Raw genomic sequence first — 20,764 nt, forward strand, 5'->3', positions numbered from 1 at the left:
TTTGATTTGATTTGTTACTCCTACTGGTTGGTAAGTGGCCATCTCACACAGCAGGTTAAAATGACATCATACTCTGAACTTATTGGTGGCAGCAATAAACCCATCAAACATGACTTCAAATACTTCGGTATTTGTTATTTAAATGTGTATTTTCTGTGTATTTGAGTATTTTCAAATAATCAACTACTTCTATTGGAAGTATGTGAAAGATCTGTTAAATAATTTCCTATGAAAAGCCTACTATTTGAAAGTGTATTTGAATACTTATTTCAAATCCTATTTTCAAAGACCAGGGTTAAATGAATGGGAGTGTATTTGAGCGAGGGTATTTGAGTATTTTCAAATACTTTCCAAGTGATTTTCCAAATACATTCCAATATTCACCTGTCTTTTCAATAAAAACAATATATAAATAAACCAAAATGTCTTTGAAAGTCATTTAAAAACACAAAATAGTATTTTAACCCAGGTATGAAACCCATACTTGTTAAATGATGCGACGCGATCCAGAAAGATGGTTCCTTCACAGTCAAGTTATGGAAAGGGGTTATTTCAATGATAGGACTCTGCCTAGACCTTTAGCTGCCATGGCAACAGACAATAGGCCTACAGTATACATTTTAGACTAGTTCAGTTTTTGTCTCGGTACAACGCCAAACATGGTCACGAGTTAGGAGTCATCACACGCACGCACACAGACACACGGAAACACACACAGACACACCTACACAAACTATTTTATTTGAAAAAGCACAGTGCTGGATGTCATTGTGACATTCAACCATGGAACAACAAATATAACCAAACTGAGATGAAAATGAAATAAATATTAATGTTAGTGAAAGGAAAATATAGGGGGCTGAAGTTCCACTTAATGCATAAAGGCCATTCTATTGATTTGCAGTGGCTTCCTCTTGCCGGGAATATTCTAGTCCGGCTCTTTGAAGTAATCCCTCTCATATATACTGTATCTCAGAAACAGACCAGGCCAGCGCTCACCTCTGTGCATCCATGCATCTTATCCTGCAGAGTTTATAATAATGGGCTGATATATCCCTGTTTTGATCCAAGGAACGTACAGCCATATTGATTGAAGACATCACAGCAAATGTTAAATGTGTTGTTGACAACTAATTTGGCAAAGCAAGGGGAACTTATAATGGAAAGACATCAGCTTAAGTTACTGTACTAAGCACAAATAATGTGTAAGAATAAATGACCTGTCCATTACCATATTTTTCCAGCTCAAACAAAATATGGACACAACATATAGTATAACATGGATACATACACGTGACAAGTTGTTTTGCTCTATAATACCAACTACACTTTTCAAAAGATAAATAGTGTCACGCTGGAGGTTAAATGCATCATGATTCATCAACCATTTATCTGCAAAAAATAAATACAGATAAAAAAAAAAAAAAATGTGAGAGTGAGATGAACAAACTGCGTAAAGAAATGTGAAGCTGAAGTATGTGTAATCATAGCAGAGCTATCTGTCCTCCAAGCTGAGGGCTTGTTTACCATACAGCCGTGATTGGACAGCTGCAGTCATCAGAAAAACAGTCCCTGGTAAGCTAACACAGGACTCGACTTGGCACCAGCTGCTCTGCGGACTGTCAGCCAGGGTGATGTGGCTAGAATCATAAGTAGCATGATGGTGCCATGGTGAATTCTGTGCCCCTATGTGTATCTGTGACCAGTAGCTGTTTCCAGGCACTAAAAAGGTTATGTGTTAGATTTAGAGAAGATTATAAACATGGGCAAGTTCACTTTTTTAAACATACAGGGAAATTAGATGGCCATTAGACTAGTGGTGATGGATGTCACGTGTCAGTGATTGGTCTATTCAGTCTTAAATGTCTTCAAACAGAAAACACACAATGCCCTGTTATCAACCTAGATTACACGGTAGAGACATCCTGTCCAAGATCATATTTTGCACAACTTCCTGAATTTGCTGCAGATGTAATTGGCAAAGTTAACACTATTGGTAACTGTAGAGCAGGGATTCTTGAAAGTTGGGACAATTCTTGTCCGGCAGGGAACAGTTGACATTTTTGTATTTGGTTACATTATTTCACCTTAAACATATAGGGGGATTTTTGTTATATTGTTAATTTCCATGTCGACTTTATACCCAGAAATGCCCTTGTCCGGAGAAAATTATCCTACTTTCAAACTCTCCAAAAAAGTGTTGTGGCTAGTCAACTTTCAGTGGATACCCTTCCTAAAACCCCACGTTTCATTTTGGTTGTTGTCAGTGACTCTTTGTTAGTTTCCCCTTTTGTATGGGCGACATTTTTCTGTCAGCTTCATTAAATAGTACCATCAAAACACCAGTCTCAACGTCAACCGTGAAGAGGCGACTCCGAGATGCTGGCCTTCTAGGCAGAGTTCCTCTGTCCAGTGTCTGTGATCTTTAATCCATCTTAATCTTTTCTTCTTATTGGCCAGTCTGAGATATGGCTTCTTCTTTGCAACTTTGCCTAGAAGGTCAGCGTCCCGGAGTCGCCTCTTCACTGTTGACGTTGAGACTGGTGTTTTGCGGGTACTATTTCATGAAGCTGCCAGTTAAGGACTTGTGAGGCGTCTGTTTCTCAAACTAGACACTCTAATGTACTTGCCCTCTTGCTCAGTTGTGCACTGGGGCCTCCCACTCCTCTTTCTATGCTGGTTAGGGCCCGTCTGCGCTGTTCTGTGAAGGGAGTAGTACACAGCATTGTACGAGATTTTCAGCGTTGTACGAGATTTTCTTGGCAATTTCTCGCATGGAATAGCCTTCATTTCTCAGAACAAGGATAGACTGAGGAGTTTCAGAAGAAAGGTCTTTGTTTCTGGCCATTTTGAGCCTGTAATCGAACCCACAAATGCTGATGCTCCAGATACTCAACTAGTCAAAAGAAGGTAAGTTTTATTGCTTCTTTAATCAGGACAACAGTTTTCAGCTGTGCTAACATAATTGCAAAATGGGTTTCTAATGATCAATTAGCCTTTAAAATTATAAACTTGGATTAGCTAACACAACGTGCCATTGGAACACAGGAGTGATGGTTGCTGATAATGTGCCTCTGCACGCCTATGTAGATATTCCATTCAAAATCAGCCGTTTCCAGCTACAATAGTCATTTACAACATTAACAATGTCTACACAGTATTTCTGATCAATTTGATGTTATTTCAAAGGACAAAAAAATGTGCTTTTCTTTCAAAAACAAGGATATTTCTAAGTGACCCCAAACTTTTGAACGGTAGTGTAGCTCTCTCTCGTCCCGTCTATCAAGAATCCCTGAGATATCAGTTTCTCCTCTGGGCTACAATGTATTAAGAGCTCTATTCAATCAGATTCGCTTTCGCTGACAATCGCATAGCGTTGTTTTGGCGGCGTCAGAGGTGGAACTATAGTAGAGATGTCAAACCTACAAGTGGCTCCTAAAGCAGACATTGCCATTGGCTGCACAGAATCACATGAACAGAAATCCCATGCAGCCTTGTAAACAAGTTAAAGCACTGGAATGTGAGATGTAATCTACACCTCCATTAAGATGAACGAAACCCTCATTATTTAGTTGAATGATTTTTCAATTTGAGAGTTATTATTTCTATATAGCCTACACTTACTCCTTCTGAACTTCTAATATGAGTGAGGCAGGTGTGGCTTCATGAAAATGATGCAAGAGCAGCTGCTCACGGAATTGAGTGCTCCAACGCAATTCCACCTCCTACACAGCCAAAATATGCCCTATGTGGGTGTCTGCAATCACACGTTAACACGTCATCTGATTGAATCTAGGCCTTAGTAATACATTCACATCGTATTTATAATATCTCAAAACATCAAAAGGCATGGATGGACATATACACTCACAGCTGTGCACTCAGAGCAGAGTAAGACTGTCACCAATATTTTTCAAGACATCTCTATCCAAATGAAATGTTCCTAGTTGCTAAGTACATATGACCTTAATGCTAACTGTTACAGAATGTTACAGGAGACAGGCATCACCATAACTACTGTATGATGCAGTGCAGAGTTTTGGCAGACACAGGCAGCAGGAACTAACTGAATTCAGGGAGGAGAGCAGAGGTGGGGCAAGGAGACATGTTGTCCGCAGAAAAATGTCAATTGAAATATTTCTCTCTCTCTCTCTCTCTCTCTCTCATATGACATACCTGAGGGGGCATAACTAGTATTGTGTTACAGCCCTAATAACACAAGATACAAAAATGTATCTGAAATGTAGCCGTGGACATCAACAAGCGTCATTTAACAGAACAACACAACTGGGTTGCCAGAAGGATATGTGCCCCACTAGGACATGTGTATCCGAAATGCAGCTGTAGATGCAGTAGGCCCACACATAATTTGTGGCTTAAAAAAAAATATATATTATTTATCTAGGCAAGTCAGTTAAGAACAAATTGTTATTTACAATGACGGCCTAAGAACAGTGGGTTAACTTCCTTTCTCGGTGATTCAATCTAGCAACCTTTCGGTTGATGGCCCAACTCTCTTACCACTAGGCTACCAACACGCACAGATCAATCAGCTCGACAGAACGAGCACCACTAGTTTCTAAAAGATTCTTACAGGCTTCATAGCTTAAACTTGAATCGTTAGAAGTATAGGCTATATTTCTGTTGAATTTGAGACACTTTGCAATGAGCGTAACCAAGCCCCCACTTCTTCAGGTGCACAATATTTTCTGTGTGGGAGAGTTTCAGGAAAGCAAACGCAATCAAAGTAAGTGTTACGTCCGTCGTTAAATGAAGACCAAGGTGCAGCGTGGTAGGCGTACATTTTCTTTAATTTAAATGTTCCACCAAAAAACAATAAACAACTCAATGAACGAAAAGCTTAGGAGTGCAACCCATGCAACAAACAAAAACAAGATCCCACAACAGAAGGTGGGAAAAAGGGCTGCCTAAGTATGATCCCAATCAGAGACAACGATAGACAGCTGCCTCTGATTGGGAACCACACTCGGCCAAAAACAAAGAAATAGAAAACATAGAATGCCCACCCAAATCACACCCTGACCTAACCAAATAGAGAAATAAAACGTCTCTCTAAGGCCAGGGCGTGATAGTAAGTGCATGTTCTACAGTCATAGCTGATGTAAAATGTTCTACAGTCATAGCTGATGTAAAATGTTCTACAGTCATAGCTGATGTAAAATGTTCTACAGTCATAGCTGATGTAAAATGTTCTACAGTCATAGCTGATGTAAAATGTTCTACAGTCATAGCTGATGTAAAATGTTCTACAGTCATAGCTGATGTAAAATGTTCTACAGTCATAGCTGATGTAAAATGTTCTACAGTCATAGCTGATGTAAAATGTTCTACAGTCATAGCTGATGTAAAATGTTCTACAGTCATAGCTGATGTAAAATGTTCTACAGTCATAGCTGATGTAAAATGTTTTACAGTCATAGCTGATGTAAAATGTTCTACAGTCATAGCTGATGTAAAATGTTCTACAGTCATAGCTGATGTAAAATGTTCTACAGTCATAGCTGATGTAAAATGTTCTACAGTCATAGCTGATGTAAAATGTTCTACATTCATAGCTGATGTAAAATGTTCTACAGTCATAGCTGATGTAAAATGTTCTACAGTCATAGCTGATCTAAAATGTTCTACAGTCATAGCTGATGTAAAATGTTCTACAGTCATAGCTGATGTAAAATGTTCTACAGTCATAGCTGATGTAAAATGTTCTACAGTCATAGCTGATGTAAAATGTTCTACATTCATAGCTGATCTAAAATGTCCTACAGTCATAGCTGATGTAAAATGATCTACATGGCAGTATCTAATTTGAATCTGCCGTGAATAAGAGTAAATTCACATTCTGAGCGCAACACACACACACACACACACACACACACACACACACACACACACACACACACACACACACACACACACACACACACACACACACACACACACACACACACACACACACACACACACACACACACACACACACACACGGCATAGCAAGAGAGCAGGGAGAGGTGAGAAAGTAGGCTGTATTGTTATCATAGGCTATTGTAAAAGTGGTCAATACTATCAGACAATAACTGTAATGCAAATGAATAAGAACTGAGTGAAAGTGGAGTCTATCTGAAATGCAGCCATATACACAACAACTGTCTTGTCATTTTGCACACAAGAAAGCACCAGACATCGAAGAGAAGCCCCACGAAGACTGGTAGCCCAAGATGCGCTCATTAAAAACAGCACACACTGTAAACATCCTTCAGGACTGTGGACAGAAGGCTACAGGCAGTCAGCTCGATGAAAGGATAATGTTAGATGTGCTGGCAGCGTCACCTCCGAGCACAACCAATAGGCCACATTGGTCATTGTCCCTATACCCGTCAAATAATGCAAAACTGTGTATCTATCAATAGCAATTAGACCCGCAAAAGCAAGGAGTGACATTATGAATCACAGATAAATCTAAAAGATGAATTGAAGTAAAAAGCAAAGGGCTAAACTATACATTACATAAAAAAATGAGCCTAACAACAAGGCGGTTTACATGAGGGAAAACCAACGAATGAATCATTCAGGCACGGTAGCCAGGGCCATAAAGGTTGTAGCTTACCATTTAGACGAGTTGCAGCCTCCTCCATGCTGTGTTGAACCTCATGAGAAATGTCAGATTCCATCCTCCTTCCTGCCGAAATGTACTTGTCAGCTCCCGTTCATATGCCAGCTGGACCGGCTAGGCTTTTCATTGATGTAACATGCTGCGTCTGTGTTCACTGAGTAAGCCCTTAAGAGTGGAGAAGGAATTTTCACACATTGCTGTAGATGTCCCAAATGTTAATCCAAACCCATGTTTCAGTGCCAACAGCACAGTCTGCATTGCTGACAAAGGCCCGCCGGTGTATCTTTAAGACCACTGATTGGGGTCCATTTGTTGTTGCTGGCTGTGGTGGCGACTTCGTTTCGCAAGAACCAGTAAACTGGTTCAGTTTTGGTTAGATCCAACAAGTCCTCAGGAGCTAGTTACTAGTGGCTGGGGTAATGGAGGTGCAGGTGCTTGTTGTGATGTTACCCTCGTGGTGTTGGTGCTAGGCCCTGGCTCTCCTCAATCTTGTTGGTCAGCAGGCAGCGTGGGGGATGGGCGGGTATTACATTTGCTGCTAGGCTCCTCATTCTCGGCGGTAGGCCTAGCGGGCTGCTCGGTGAGCTTGGCATCGCACTCGAACATGGTGGACCTCCGTTTCTTTTTGCTTTTGGCAGGTGCCTAGCCATTTTCGGATATCCACGCTGATTAGCCAGCTGTAAATATTCAGCTCACCGCTTCCTGAACTTAACGAAGCTAGTAGCTACTAGCTAGCCTATTATTAGCTGTAGCTGTCTGGAAAAGTGAACAACTTTTTTCTCTCTCTTTGAGAGAAAAGAACGGTTAATTTGATCCCGACCTGGGTGGGATCCAATTAGATTCCTAAATGAAGGGGATGAAGACGGTATCTTATGACATTGCATGGCTAGGTGCCCAATCACAATGCATTTGGGGATTTTAAGTACAAAATATTTCATTATTACATCCCCCCCCTCCCTCCCCCTCCTCAGATCATGAAAGCGCACCCGGCATAGCCTCTGACCCGGTCTGCGCTACGGGCAGGCCCAACAACGCTACATTGGCAAAACCAGGCATTGTAATTAATATACCATTCATTACGTTTATGGGGAAACAAACAGTGGGGGCACAAATTCTGTCTGGTGACTCCATACCATGCCCGGCTTTGCCACCCCGTAGAGGGGGCTCTGTCTCTCTCACTTCATCTCTCCATCTCCCTGTTGAGCACAACACATCCTCACTTCAGGACAGATTTTCCTTTTCTCTCCAACTCCAACTTCTAATCTCTGAAACGTATCACCACTGACATTTATATCTGCTCATTTACCCACATACAGTGCATTCGGAAAGTAAGCAGACCTCTTGACTTTTTCCACATTTTGTTACGTTACAGACTTATTCTAAAATGGATGAAAAAAAATCCCTCTTCAATCTAACACACAAGACCCAATAATGACAAAGCAAAAACAGGTTTTTAGAAAAGTTCGTTATTACAAATAAAAACTGAAATATCACAGTATTCAGATCCATTACTCAGTACTTTGTTGAAGCACCTTTGGCAGCGCTTACAGCCTCAAATCTTCTTGGGTATGACACTACAAGCTTGACACACCTGTATTTGGGGAGTTTCTCCCATTCTTCTGTGCAGATCCTTTCAAGTCCTGTCAGGTTGGATGGGGAGCGTTGCTGCACAGCTACTTTCAGGTCTCTCCAGAGATGTTCGATTGTGTTCAAGTACGGGCTCTGGCTGGGCCACTCAAGGACATTCAGAGACTTGTCCTGAAGACACTCCTGTGTTGTCTTGTCTGTGTGCTTAGGGTCGTTGTACTGTTGGAAGGTGAACGTTCTCTGGAGCAGGTTTTCATCTAGGATCTCTCTGTACTTTGTTCCGTTCATCTTTCCCTCAATCCTGACTAGTCTCCCAGTCCCTGCCACTAAAAAACATCGCCACAGCATGATGCTGCCACCACCATGCTTCACCGTAGGGATGGTGCCAGGTTTCCTCCAGATGTGACACTTGGCATTAAGGCCAAAGAGTTCAATCTTTGTTTCATCAAACCAGAGAATCTTGTTTGTCATGGTCTGAGAGTTCTTTAGGTGCCTTTTTGCAAACTCCAAGCGAGTGGTCTTCTACCATAAAGGCCTGATTGGTGGAGTTCTGCAGAGATGGTTGTCGTTCTGGATGGTTCTCTCATCTCCACAGAGGAACTCTGAAGCCCTGTCAGAGTAAACATCGAGTTCTTGGTCACCCCTCTGACCAAGGCCCTTCTCCCCCGATTGCTCGGTTTGGCCGGGTGGCCAGCTCTAGGAAGAGTGTTGGTGGTTCCAAACTTCTTCCATTTAAGAATGATCACTGTGTTCTTGGGGACCTTCAAAGCTGCAGACATTTTTTGGTACCCTTCCCCAGATCTGTGCTTCAATACAATCCTGTCTCGGAGCTCTACGGACAATTCCTTCGACCTCATGGCTTGGTTTTTACTCTGACATGCACTGTCAACTGTGGGACCTTATATAGACTGGTGTGTTCTTTTCCAAATCATGTCCAATCAATTAGATTTACCACAAGTGGACTCCAATCAAGTTGTAGAAACATCTCAAGGATGATGAATGGAAACAGGATGCACCTGATCTCAATTCAGAGTCTGATAGCAAAACGGTTTGAATACTTATGTAAATAAGGTATCCCTGTTTTTTTATTTTTAATACATTTGCAAAAATGTCCAAAAACCCATTTTCGTGTTATTATTATGGGACATTGTTAAATAAAAATAAAACAATTATGTGTAGATTGATGAGCAAAACAATTAATCTAATACATTTTAGAATAAGGCTGTAATGTAACGAAATGTGGAAAATGGAAGGGGTCTGAATACTTTCCAAATGCACTGTCCCTTCATACATTCCTGTACTGTACATCTCCCTGCAGCAACGTTCATTTAGAAAAAATCATTTTGTCACAGCTGTGACTCATTGAACCTCTCATGCATGTTGAGAAAGTATTACAAAACAAAATTCAAAGACTGAATGATAAATGTTTACACGGAGTGTAGGGCGAGTGGGTTTATACAGGATATTCACTTCCCATTCCCAGATAAACGTTGACTGTGATACACATATCTCCCTCCAGTATTAATCGGCAGATGCTGTCCAAGTCACGTGATCCCCAGATGTGGTTCACCTCTAGTACAGAGATGACGTTCGGGACGACCTGACCCGTGTTGAATCATTTCGGCATTTTCACTGACGTTTTCAGTCCGGTTGACGTGTTGTATTGGACCTCTACGTCACAGGAAAAGCCCACTAGACAGATCTGAAGATCGGTATCTTCCATTGTATTATTGACTCACAACGCCTGCATGTCTGCAGTGTCTGCTGCTGCTGTTAGCTCTCTTTGTCTCTTGTTAGTTTCTTTGTGGTCCCCCGTGGAGGAAACTACCATTGTGGTCAGCCTGACTGCCAGTCAAGTTGAACGTTTCAGTTTGAACGATATACATCTAGAGATGCCAGGGAGGTAGTGTGTGACAGGGGCTCTAGCTGAGTCTCTATCCTCCCCCACCCCCGCCCTAAAGTCATTACTTTTAAGATGGACGTGTATGCTGAAGAAAACTCCCACCCCCCTGCCCTAAACATCCCTCTTCTCTTCCCCTCTCGTGTCTGACTTATTCTCTCTCCGTCTCTCTCGTGCATGGCTGTCTGTCTGACTTCTTGACTTCAGTGAGTGGACTGACTGCTAATGGTTGGCGTTTCCCCATCGCGGAGGACGTGTACTGGGTTGAAAACATCAGCCTGTCGGTTGTCTTCTCTCAACAGAGTGTTTCTAACTGGAGTGGTCGCAGCTTTCTTACGGTCATCATGTGGGACTCTAATGGTCTGGCAGTACCTCAAATGTTCTGAAGCCTCCCCTCAGGCTGACTGAATGGAAATCTCCTGTGCATGAGGGTTACGGAAGGAGACAGAAGTTCTTGACCCACTTTGGAGAACCATTGTCGACAACAAGCTAAGTCCCACAACTGACAGGTGAGGACTTCTAAAACGGTGTTCAGGACTCAGAAGTGATTAAAAGTGCAGCTGAATGAATGATAAAGCTTTTGTCAACATTTTCCTCTCTGACGGAGTTAAGACGTGCACTAAAAGTTAGTGCACAGAGTATCACTGTATGTTTTAGAAGATAAGACATACAAATAGTCTCTCAAGTTGATCGGAGAGTCCTTTAGGTCTCAGTTCAAATCACCTCACAGATGCAGGTGCGCGCTTTTTAAATATTCTACCTAAAGAATGCGCTGACAAGTTTAATTTTTAATTCGGTCCTAAAAGAACTCCCTTCCCCCCAACACGCCCTTTTCCCTGTTGCTCTGGCCCCAGGATGACAGTGGTAAAAAGAATGATGACTAGCCTGTAGCAGTGTGTCAGCCTTACTAAATGATTAGACTAAAGAGGTCTGGGAATGTAGCCAGTGACTGGTTCAATGATGGAAGACATGCTAATTGCTCTCACAGGTGCTTAAAGGGCGAGACAGAGGGTGGATTCTGAGAACTGTGGAAATGTGGAGGAGAACAGTCTTCCGATTGAGAAAGAAGAGGACATTTTGCTAAAGATGTGAACGAGTTATGCGTTGAGACCGTTGGGACACGAGACTGACTGTAACCTGGGAGAGCTTACTTTTAGCTGTCACTGGACGTCTGAGAGTTGACGCCTGTGTGTTTGGCTAAGAGAACGTTAGCATACTGCTGGATAGATGTAATTAAGTGAAATCCACATTAGAAACGTCTTTAGAGGGCTAGGAAGGATGGCTTCAGTGGGTAGATATTACATGTAGTGTCAGTCAAATGTACTCTTCTAGGTGCTAAGCAAGGTCCGTTTGGCGTTTTAAGAGAACACGGACAATACAAGGAGGGAAGCACACCCACAATCTCAGGGAGTTATCCAAGATGGCGTTTAAATCTGACATGTAGCAGACAGAGACTCCTGTGGGAGAGAACGCACGGCAGGTAGCATGTATAGTTGCAGACTCATGTATAGTTGCCCGCTAGACTAATATTCACAAAGCGTTTATTAATGAGACAGGTCAGATAGCTTTTTTTTTTTTTAAGTGCATTCTCCAGGTCAAACTTGAGATATAACCAAAGCTTGCCTGAGAAAGTAGACCTCCGGTGTTCTTCAGTAATGTACCGGAATGTAGGAGTTTGGACGGGCATTCTGCAAGCCTTTCTTTTCTAAAGAAAGAGGAAATGTAATTGTGGTCGAGCGCAGGGTATCCACAATATAGCACAAGAACACACGCACAGCTGTCACAGTGTGACAGTATCATGCACTATGTGTCCGCAATATGAATGTATTTTACGAGTCAATGGAACGTCAGCGATCCTTGTTGCATACGAGAGGAATACCAGAGTTACTCGCACCTCAAGCTGTTGGCAAAATGTTCAACAACGCAATGATTATCCCACCAATGTCTCTGAAACTAAAAGATGTTTACAGATCCCACAGTGATTACTGTCGGGCCAAATGGTCTGACTAGTCAGTGCTCTAGTACAGGGTTTCCCAAACTCGGTCCTGGGGCCCCCTCTTGGGTCCCCCCCCCCCCCCCCCTAGCACTACACAGCTGACTCAACTAATCAAAGCTTGATGATGAGTTGATTATTTGAATTAGCTGTGTAGTGGTGGGGCAAAAAACAAAACGTGCCCCCAGGTGGGGCCCAGGACCAAGTTTGGGAAACCCTGTACTAGTACAGTAGATTACACCAGCATAGCAGAATGTTCTGATTATTGATTTACACAAGTTGTCTTTCAGGTCTGTAGTCTTTCAGCAAACCAAAATACAGTTCACAGGTTGCCCTATTCATGAGGGTTTGGACTACCGTGGTAAAAATGAAAACATCACATAGTCAATGCTCAGTCTTAGCGGGTACATAATGAACGACTAATCTCACCTCATGGACCACTGGTCAGGTAGGCTCTTTTATTTTGCATGCTATGTCTCAGTCATCCACATGGTGAGAACTTAGATTAATGACACATCTGTGGGTCACCCATAGAATTACCTTTTAGTATCAATACCACGAGGATTAAACCAGGGAATAGGATTGAGTGCTTCATCAGGCTAGATAAACATACTAATTCTATACTGTAGAGTACCTTTCCATCACATGACATTTCATGCCAATTTAGTGAGACTGCCAACTTCCGTAACACATGCAGTGCTACATACACCCATAGGCCTACCCACACCCACAAATGCACACCAACACACCCATACTTACACGTGTACACGCTTAGAAAAAAGGGCTCCAAAAGGGTTCTTTGGCTATCCCAATAGGAGAACCCTTTTTGGTTCCAGGTAGAACCCCTTTGGGATCCATGTAGAACCCTCTGTGGAAAGGGTTCTACATGGACCCCTAAAGGTGGTTCTAGCTAGAACTAAAAGTGTTCTACCTGGAACCAAAAAGGGTTCTCCAAAGGGTCCTCCTATGAGGCCAGCCGAACAACTCTTTTATGTTCTAGATAGCACCATTTCCCCCCATGCGTTTAGGATCTTAATTTGATCACCCTGTAACAGTATAACTTTTTTGAAATGCAGGAAATGCACAACTTGTAGTGTATTTGAGGTTTAAGACGGCTTCTGAAGTTCGGAATTTCCACTTTCAAATTTCAGACTTGATTTTCTCTCAAGAAAAATGTATCAACCCCTACAAAAATGCCCATGAATTAAAATCCGCATTATAAGTCACATTTTCTGTTCCTGCAGGAATATTTTCAAATTAAGATCATACATCTGTACATTGCCTGGCACCCGCTCACACAACACACACACACACACACACACACACACACACACACACACACACACACACACACACACACACACACACACACACACACACACACACACACACACACACACACACACACACACACACACACACACTCTGCTCTACTTCCAAATGGCATCTAAATTCGTGAGGCTGGATGAGAAATCAAACTTCCTCCCGGTCATCCACTTATACCATTAAGGGTCTTCTGTTTCTGCACACTGACAACAACAAAGCCTGAGTGGGAGGTGGACGGAACATAGCAACATCATCTAATCAGCCTCATAAATAAAAAACTGATTTCCTGTCTTATCTTTCATAACTAATTCTTTCGCCAATTTGAGCTCGAACCAAACTACTCCTCAATACCAATCAACACCTTTTAGTGCAATCAACAGCAAAATAAATTACACTTTGTATTACTCCACCAGAGACCTGAAAAGGTAATTATGTGATTGTGCTACTAATAATCCAAAAACATGTTGGTGTAGGTGGTATTGAAAGGAACATAGATATCCATCACATTGTTGCTACCATGTTTCCCAGAGTCTAATTGGGATTTAGATTTTAATGATGATGTCTGTTTCATGTGATAGTCAGACTTGCCTGTCTATTTCCGGAGCAAGCTAGGACAGAAACTTAGATCTGATTATCAGTGTGCAGTACCAGTCCGAATGTCATCACCAAGTTACAGCCGCAGGACAGATTTCTTCCTGCTAGTATCACAGCAACCCATATGAACTCTATAGAACTACAGTATGTCCGTCCTTACATTAGAGTAAAGGATTTAAACACGTATTAAACCTACGAACTGTCCTGCTGTCAGTCTTGTTGCCTCCAAATATCTAGTTCATCCAATCACGGAGTCTGGCTCATCGGACGTCACAATGAAGTGCAAATGCTCTCCCACTAATCACAAACTGTGCTGTAGCAGATCGTCAGCCAGTTTGAAATCATGCAGAGCAATATCCATGGCAAATTTAGATGCAATTACTGAACAGCGGCATTAACATAAGGTAATATAAACCGTTAGGAGGTGGGAGCCAATATTTCCATGACACATTTTTGTCCAATCATAAGGTCCTGAACCCCATGACAGTAACTGCTATCATACACTGAGGGGGTCAGAAAAGATGAGTCACAAAACCTGAAATTGGTGAAACTTTTCACACGAAAGGGTTAAAAGTGGGGAGATGCTGTAGTTTCATAGACAATTTGGAGTTAGCGAGTTGCACTGAAATAAGGCTGAAACCGATATTTTTCTATTTTTAATTTCACCTTTATTTAACCAGGTAGGCCAGTTGAGAAAAAGTTGTAATTTACAACTGCGACCTGGCCAAGATAAAGCAAAGCAGTGCAACACAAACAACACAGAGTTACACATGGAATAAACAAACGTACAGTCAATAACACAATAGCAGAGTCTATATACAGTGTGTGCAAATGAAGTAAGATTAGGGAGGTAAGGCAATAAATAGGCCATAGTGGCGAAATAATTACAATTGAACAATTAAACACTGGAGTGATAGATGTGCAGAAGATGAATGTGCAAGTACAGATACTGGGGTGCAAAGGAGCAAAAAAATTAATAATAACAATATGGGGATGAGGTAGTTGGGTGGGCTATTTACAGATGGGCTATGTACAGGTGCAATGATCTGTAAGCTGCTCTGACAGCTGGTGCTTAAAGTTAGTGAGGGAGATATGAATCTCGATATGAATCTAATTTTTGCAATTCGTTCCAGTCATTGGCAGCAGCGAACTGGAAGGAAAGGCGGCCAAAGTAGGTGTTGGCTTTGGGGGTGACCAGTGAAATATACCTGCTGGAGTGCGTGCTATGGGTGGGTGCTGCTATGGTGACCAGTGAGCTGAGATAAGGCGGGGCTTTACCTAGCAAAGACTTATAGATGACCTGGAGCCAGTGGGTTTGGCGACGAATATGAAGCGAGGGCCAGCCAACGAGAGCATACAGGTCGCAGTGGTGGGTAGAATATGGGGCTTTGGTGACAAAACGGATGGCACTGTGATAGACTGCATCCAATTTGCTGAGTAGAGTTTTGGAGGCTATTTTGTAAATGACATTGCTGAAGTCAAGGATCGGTAGGATAGTCAGTTTTACGAGGGTATGTTTGGCAGCATGAGTGAAGGATGCTTTATTGCGAAATAGGCAGCTGATTCTAGATTTAATTTATTTTGGATTGGATATAATGTGAGTCTGGAAGGAGAGTTTACAGTCTAACCAGACACCTAGGTATTTATAGTTGTCCACATATTCTAAGTCAGAACCGTCCAGAGTAATGATGCTAGATGGGCGGGTGGGTGCGGGCAGTGATCGGTTGAATAGCATGCATTTAGTTTTACATGCATTTAAGAGCAGTTGGAGGCCACAGAAGGAGTGTTGTATGGCATTGAAGCTCATCTGGAGGTTTGTTAACAGTGTCCAAAGAAGGGCCAGAGGTATACAGAATGGTGTCGTCTGCGTAGAGGTGGATCAGAGAATCACCAGCAGCAAGAGCGGCATCATTGATGTATACAGACAAAAGAGTCTGCCCGAGAATTGAACCCCGTGGCACCCCCATAGAGACTGCCAGAGGTACGGACAACAGGCCCTCCGATTAGGATAGATAAAGGATAGGATAGATAAAGGTCTGTAACAGTTTGGGTCTAGAGTGTCTCCCCCTTTGAATAGGGGGATGACTGCGGCAGCTTTCCAATCTTTGGGGATCTCAGACGATACGAAAGAGAGGTTGAACAGGCTGGTAATAGGGGTTGCAACAATTTCGGCTGCTAATTTTAGAAGGAGAGGGCCCAGATTGTCTAGCCCAGCTGATTTGTAGGGGTCCAGATTTTGCAGCTCTTTCAGAACCACAGCTATCTGGATTTGGGTGAAGGAGAAATGGGGGAGGCTTGGGCAAGTTGCTGTGGGGGCTGCAGAGCTGTTGACCGGGTTAGGGGTAGCCAGGTGGAAAGCATGGCCAGCCGTAGAAAAATTATTATTGAAATGATCGATTATCGTAGATTTATCAGTGATGACAGTGTTTCTTAGCCTCAGTGCAGTAGGCAGCTGGGAGGAGGTGCTCTTATTCTCCATGGACTTTACAGTGTCCCAGAACTTTTTGGAGTTTGTGCTACAGGATGCAAATTTCTGTTTGAAAAAGCTAGCTTTTGCTTTCCTAACTGCCTGTGTATATTGGTTCCTAACTTCCCTGAAAAGTTGCATATCGCGGGGGCTGTTCGATGCTAATGCAGTACGCCATAGGAGGTTTTTGTGCTGGTCAAGGGCAGTCAAGTCTGGAGTGAACCAAGGGCTATATCTGTTCTTAGTTCTACATTTTTTGAATGGGGCATGCTTATTTAAGATGGTGAGGAAAGCACTTTTAAAGAATAACCAGGCATCCTCTACTGACGGAATGAGGTCAATATCCTTCCAGGATACCCAGGCCAGGTCGATTAGAAAGGCCTGCTCGCTGAAGTGTTTTAGGGAGCGTTTGACAGTGATGAGGGGTGGTCGTTTGACCGCGGACCCATTAGGGACGCAGGCAATGAGAAAAGTATGATGAGCTGGATACTGGATGAGTTCAACTGTGTTCAATGGATATGTTATACAGTATTGTGGGTTTATTTTTGTGTGTCTCTATGGTACACTTTATAGGCTCTATTGAATCTGTAAAGCTGAAGCGTTACAGATTCCGCAAAATCCATTTTAAGGTCATTTCCATATGACCCGATATATGCGGCGTTTACCTTGAATGCATCTCCGCTAAACCTTTCTATATTTTACCCAGATTTTAGCAGAGATGCAGAAAATAATCAAACACCAGTCAGGAGGTATGCTTAGATATGTAGAAAAATACTTTGTTTAAATGTAATCTGTCACCTTATGATAATACGTCATTGTGTATTAATTATGATGCCATGATATATGCCTGTATTGATGACGTGTGTTATCATTCCATGTACTGTGTGGTAATTTGGATGTAAAATCCTAGGCATGTTAGTGCAGTATATTGACATATGTGATTTACAACAGTCAGAATGACAACCTCATTAAAATTGAACAAGTCAAGAGGTACGCTTAGAAACTCATCCCTATGGGTCTCCCAATCACAGCCGGATGTGATGTAGCCTGGATCTCGAACCAGGTACTGCAGTGATGCTTCTTGCTCTGAGATGTAGTGTCTTAGACCACTGCGCCACTCGGGAGCCCCTTTAAATTCCAATCACGCTGTAAAGTTGAACTTCCGCGACGTGGATTGAATAGAGCCCTATGTGAGTAACTTTCTGATAAATTAGACGGTAGAAAGTTCAAGTAAAGAGAGACTAGTCTGTCTCATTCATGAGCCATGGCCTTGTAAAAGTGACTAATATGACTTTCTGGATTAAAGAAAGGGGGGAAAATGCATAGATGTGATAATCAAGCTTTTCTGATCAGGGTTCATACATCACAAGCCATTGTAACTGTATTTTATTTTGCACAAATTACATACAAAATATACTTGTTTGTCTTTTCAGGAACTACTCCAGTTTGGACCTGAACACAGATGGAGAAACCGATGAATAAAACAAACTTTACTTGCGTGACAATCTCTCAAAGCCCTATCAGTGACTTCCTGATGGGCATCTACATCCTGGCCTTTATCCTGGGCTTGGCCTTTAACCTCTTGACCCTTTGCCCCATCGTCCAGCAGGTCCGCAGCCAGAACGTCCTTGGGGTATTCCTGCTCAACCTGTCCCTGTCTGACATACTCTATATCCTCACCATGCCTCTCTGGATCAACTACTACCACCGGGACCACCACTGGAGCCTGGGCAGCCTCTCCTGCAGCGTGGCCGGCTTCTTCTACTACTCCAACATGTACCTTAGCATCTACCTGCTGTGCTGCATCTCTGTGGACCGCTGCCTGGCCGTCACCTACCCCCTGAGGACCAAGGCCTTCCGCAGCATACGCTACGCCTGGGTGCTGTGTCTGGTTGTGTGCGTGGCTGTCATGTCCGCACACGGCCTGGTGCTGTTCAAGGACAACCTGCAGGACACCCACGACGACAAGGACCGCTGCTACGAGACCTACCCCATGCCGCAGCCCGTGGCCCTGTTCAACCTGCTGCGGGTGGGCATCGGCTTCCTGCTGCCCTTGCTGGTGCTGGGGCTCTGTTACTGGAGGATCCTGGGCCAGGTGAAGCAGAGCGAGGGGCTGGGGGAGCAGGTTAAGAGGAAGGTACGGCTGCTCTCCTTCGGGGTGATGGGGATCTTCTCTGTGTGCTTCGCCCCCTACCATCTCCTCCTGCTGACCCGTTCCCTGGCCTACTACTATATGGAAGAACAGAGGTACTGTGAGTTTGAGGAGATCATGCACTTCCCCTTCTCGTGCACGCTGGCCCTGTCCAGCCTGAACAGTGTGGTGGACCCAGTGCTGTATGTGCTGGTCAGTAACGGGGTGAGGGAGGACATGAGACTGTGCTGCTGTGGGAACAGAAAGAGTCAAAGGGAGAGAGACAGTTCCGTCATCGCAGTAACATGGAAGACACATACAAGCATGATCTGATTACATACAGTGTTTGTGTTCAGGGTTGGGTAGGTTACTTTCTAAATGTAATCAGTTACAGTTACTAGTTACCTGTCTAAAATTGTAATCAGTAACGTAACTTTTGAATTACCCAAACTCACTTTCTGTTACTTTTGGATTACTTTCCCTTTAAGAGGCATTGGAAGAAGACAAAAAGGATCCATCAAACGCATTTGGTGTGTCATCGTAGTGATTCCTGACTCGCTCAGGTGGAACAAACTGATGCTTTTTCAATACTGAATTGAATACCATTGAGAAAACAACATCCTTTCTGAGTTTAAAAGTGATCTAAGAAGTAATCATCTAGTTTTTCAAAAGTATCTGTAATCTGATTACAATATTCTTGCTGGTAACGTAATTGATTACAGTTACAGTTTTTTTGGTAATCAGATTACATGTAACTGTGAGCGTGTCTGTTGTATTTATGCCCTTCATCTATTGCAGTAAATCCCTTCCGTGCACATTGTCAAAAGGACAGCATGTTTGTCTGTGTGACTTCAATAACATGTTCTTTCATATCAACCCACTTTCATGGACAATCAGTCAATCAGGTTGTCCTTAAAATGTTCAAAGAAAAGGACTGTAGCCTTTGTGTAGTTTTTCTAATATCCTGCTTGGTGATGAGGATGGATGTTCATTCATATGCATCATGTTCTTTTAATTGGACCTTTCTATTAAAGCCTGTCCTCATTGGTATGGAAAATCCTTTCAAAGGCTGTCTGTTCTGGCTTTATGTTACAGGGTCGTTCCGCTTGAAGGGCCCTTGTATCTCTTCAGGTCTGTCACAGGTTTTTATTGATATATGCTTGGTTTACAAATGAACCTTTATATTCTAATTTGCCTGTTTTGTGGACCGACAAATGAGAACATTGTTCAATTTCATATTTATCCTAAACAAAATCTATGTAGTAAACAATGCTGGTGTTGAAATCCCAGAAAACACAGTACTGGCCATTGAAGACATGTTGACAATGTTCATCCAATAAACAAAAAAGGAAGCTACCCAGATTTGCATATGTTTTTCTTACGTTTACACGTATAATTCCATTATGGGTCAAATCAGTTCCTCTCTCAGTCCCTCAAGGTAAAATATAAAAAGAGAACAAAAATACAGCACAGGAAAATAATGTACTTCCTCATCAACTGAGTCAGTACATCTTTTTAACTCATGTTCTGAACATGAGAGATCCCTATAGGCCCCCGCTTTAATGAAGGAGTGGGATGTGGCTGTGGGGATGGGACATAGTCCCTCTGTCCCCAGGTTGGCAGTAGGGTAGGGTATTTGTAGGGCTCATGGTTCCCATCCTAGTGGTGGTCCCTACGGTCCTTACGGTCTGGATAAGAGCGCTCTGGTGCTGATGAGGAAAGCTGAACAGAAAACTCTGGAGACGCTGTGGCTCACGGAGAGCACGGCTCCAATCCGCCTCACTGACAGCAAACATACTACAAAATACAGCAAACGGAGCCGCAATTAAAACGGACACGCAGTCCATAATCTACAGCTGGTAACACAGATGGCCCCACACGCCAATAATTAAAACGGCGATGTCATATCTCTGTTGCTGCAGTTACAGAGAGGGATGGGCGTTTTCTTTGGAGCTTGTGTTGCGAGTCCCACACATGGTTGTCTCTCTCTGATAATCCTTCTGTGTGTGAAGGGATGACTTGAGTGGTGTTTAAATGCGAGGGACAAAGAGAGCTAGGCGGAAGGGAGAGATATAGAGAGATACTGGAAAAGGGAGAGAGAAAATAGAGAGGGGGGGATAGGGGAAGACAGGAAG

The 20,764-nt window shown here is 42.8% G+C and overlaps 1 protein-coding gene across 2 annotated transcripts; it reads left to right on the forward strand.

Moving 5' to 3' along the window:
* The first annotated feature begins 11 nt into the window (after positions 1-11).
* Positions 12-19,991, forward strand: LOC139547717 (G-protein coupled receptor 4-like). 2 transcript variants are annotated; one of them, XM_071356723.1, is made up of 2 exons: positions 12-30; positions 17,932-19,991. In XM_071356723.1, exon 2 carries the CDS (start codon positions 17,961-17,963, stop codon positions 18,960-18,962), a length of 1,002 nt encoding a protein of 333 aa, XP_071212824.1. In that variant the 5' UTR covers positions 12-30; positions 17,932-17,960; the 3' UTR covers positions 18,963-19,991. The 2 variants fall into 2 exon arrangements, with proteins under 2 accessions (XP_071212824.1, XP_071212823.1); XM_071356722.1 differs by lacking the exon at positions 12-30 and adding an exon at positions 10,214-10,627.
* The last annotated feature ends 773 nt before the right edge of the window (positions 19,992-20,764 follow it).

The sequence above is a fragment of the Salvelinus alpinus genome, chromosome 21 (genome assembly GCF_045679555.1).
Source record: "Salvelinus alpinus chromosome 21, SLU_Salpinus.1, whole genome shotgun sequence".
Classification (NCBI taxonomy): Eukaryota; Metazoa; Chordata; class Actinopteri; order Salmoniformes; family Salmonidae; genus Salvelinus; species Salvelinus alpinus.

Bases quoted from the DNA above. Each gene is read 5' to 3' on its own strand.
- LOC139547717 (XM_071356723.1), top strand. From the start codon at position 17,961: ATGGAGAAACCGATGAATAAAACAAACTTTACTTGCGTGACAATCTCT.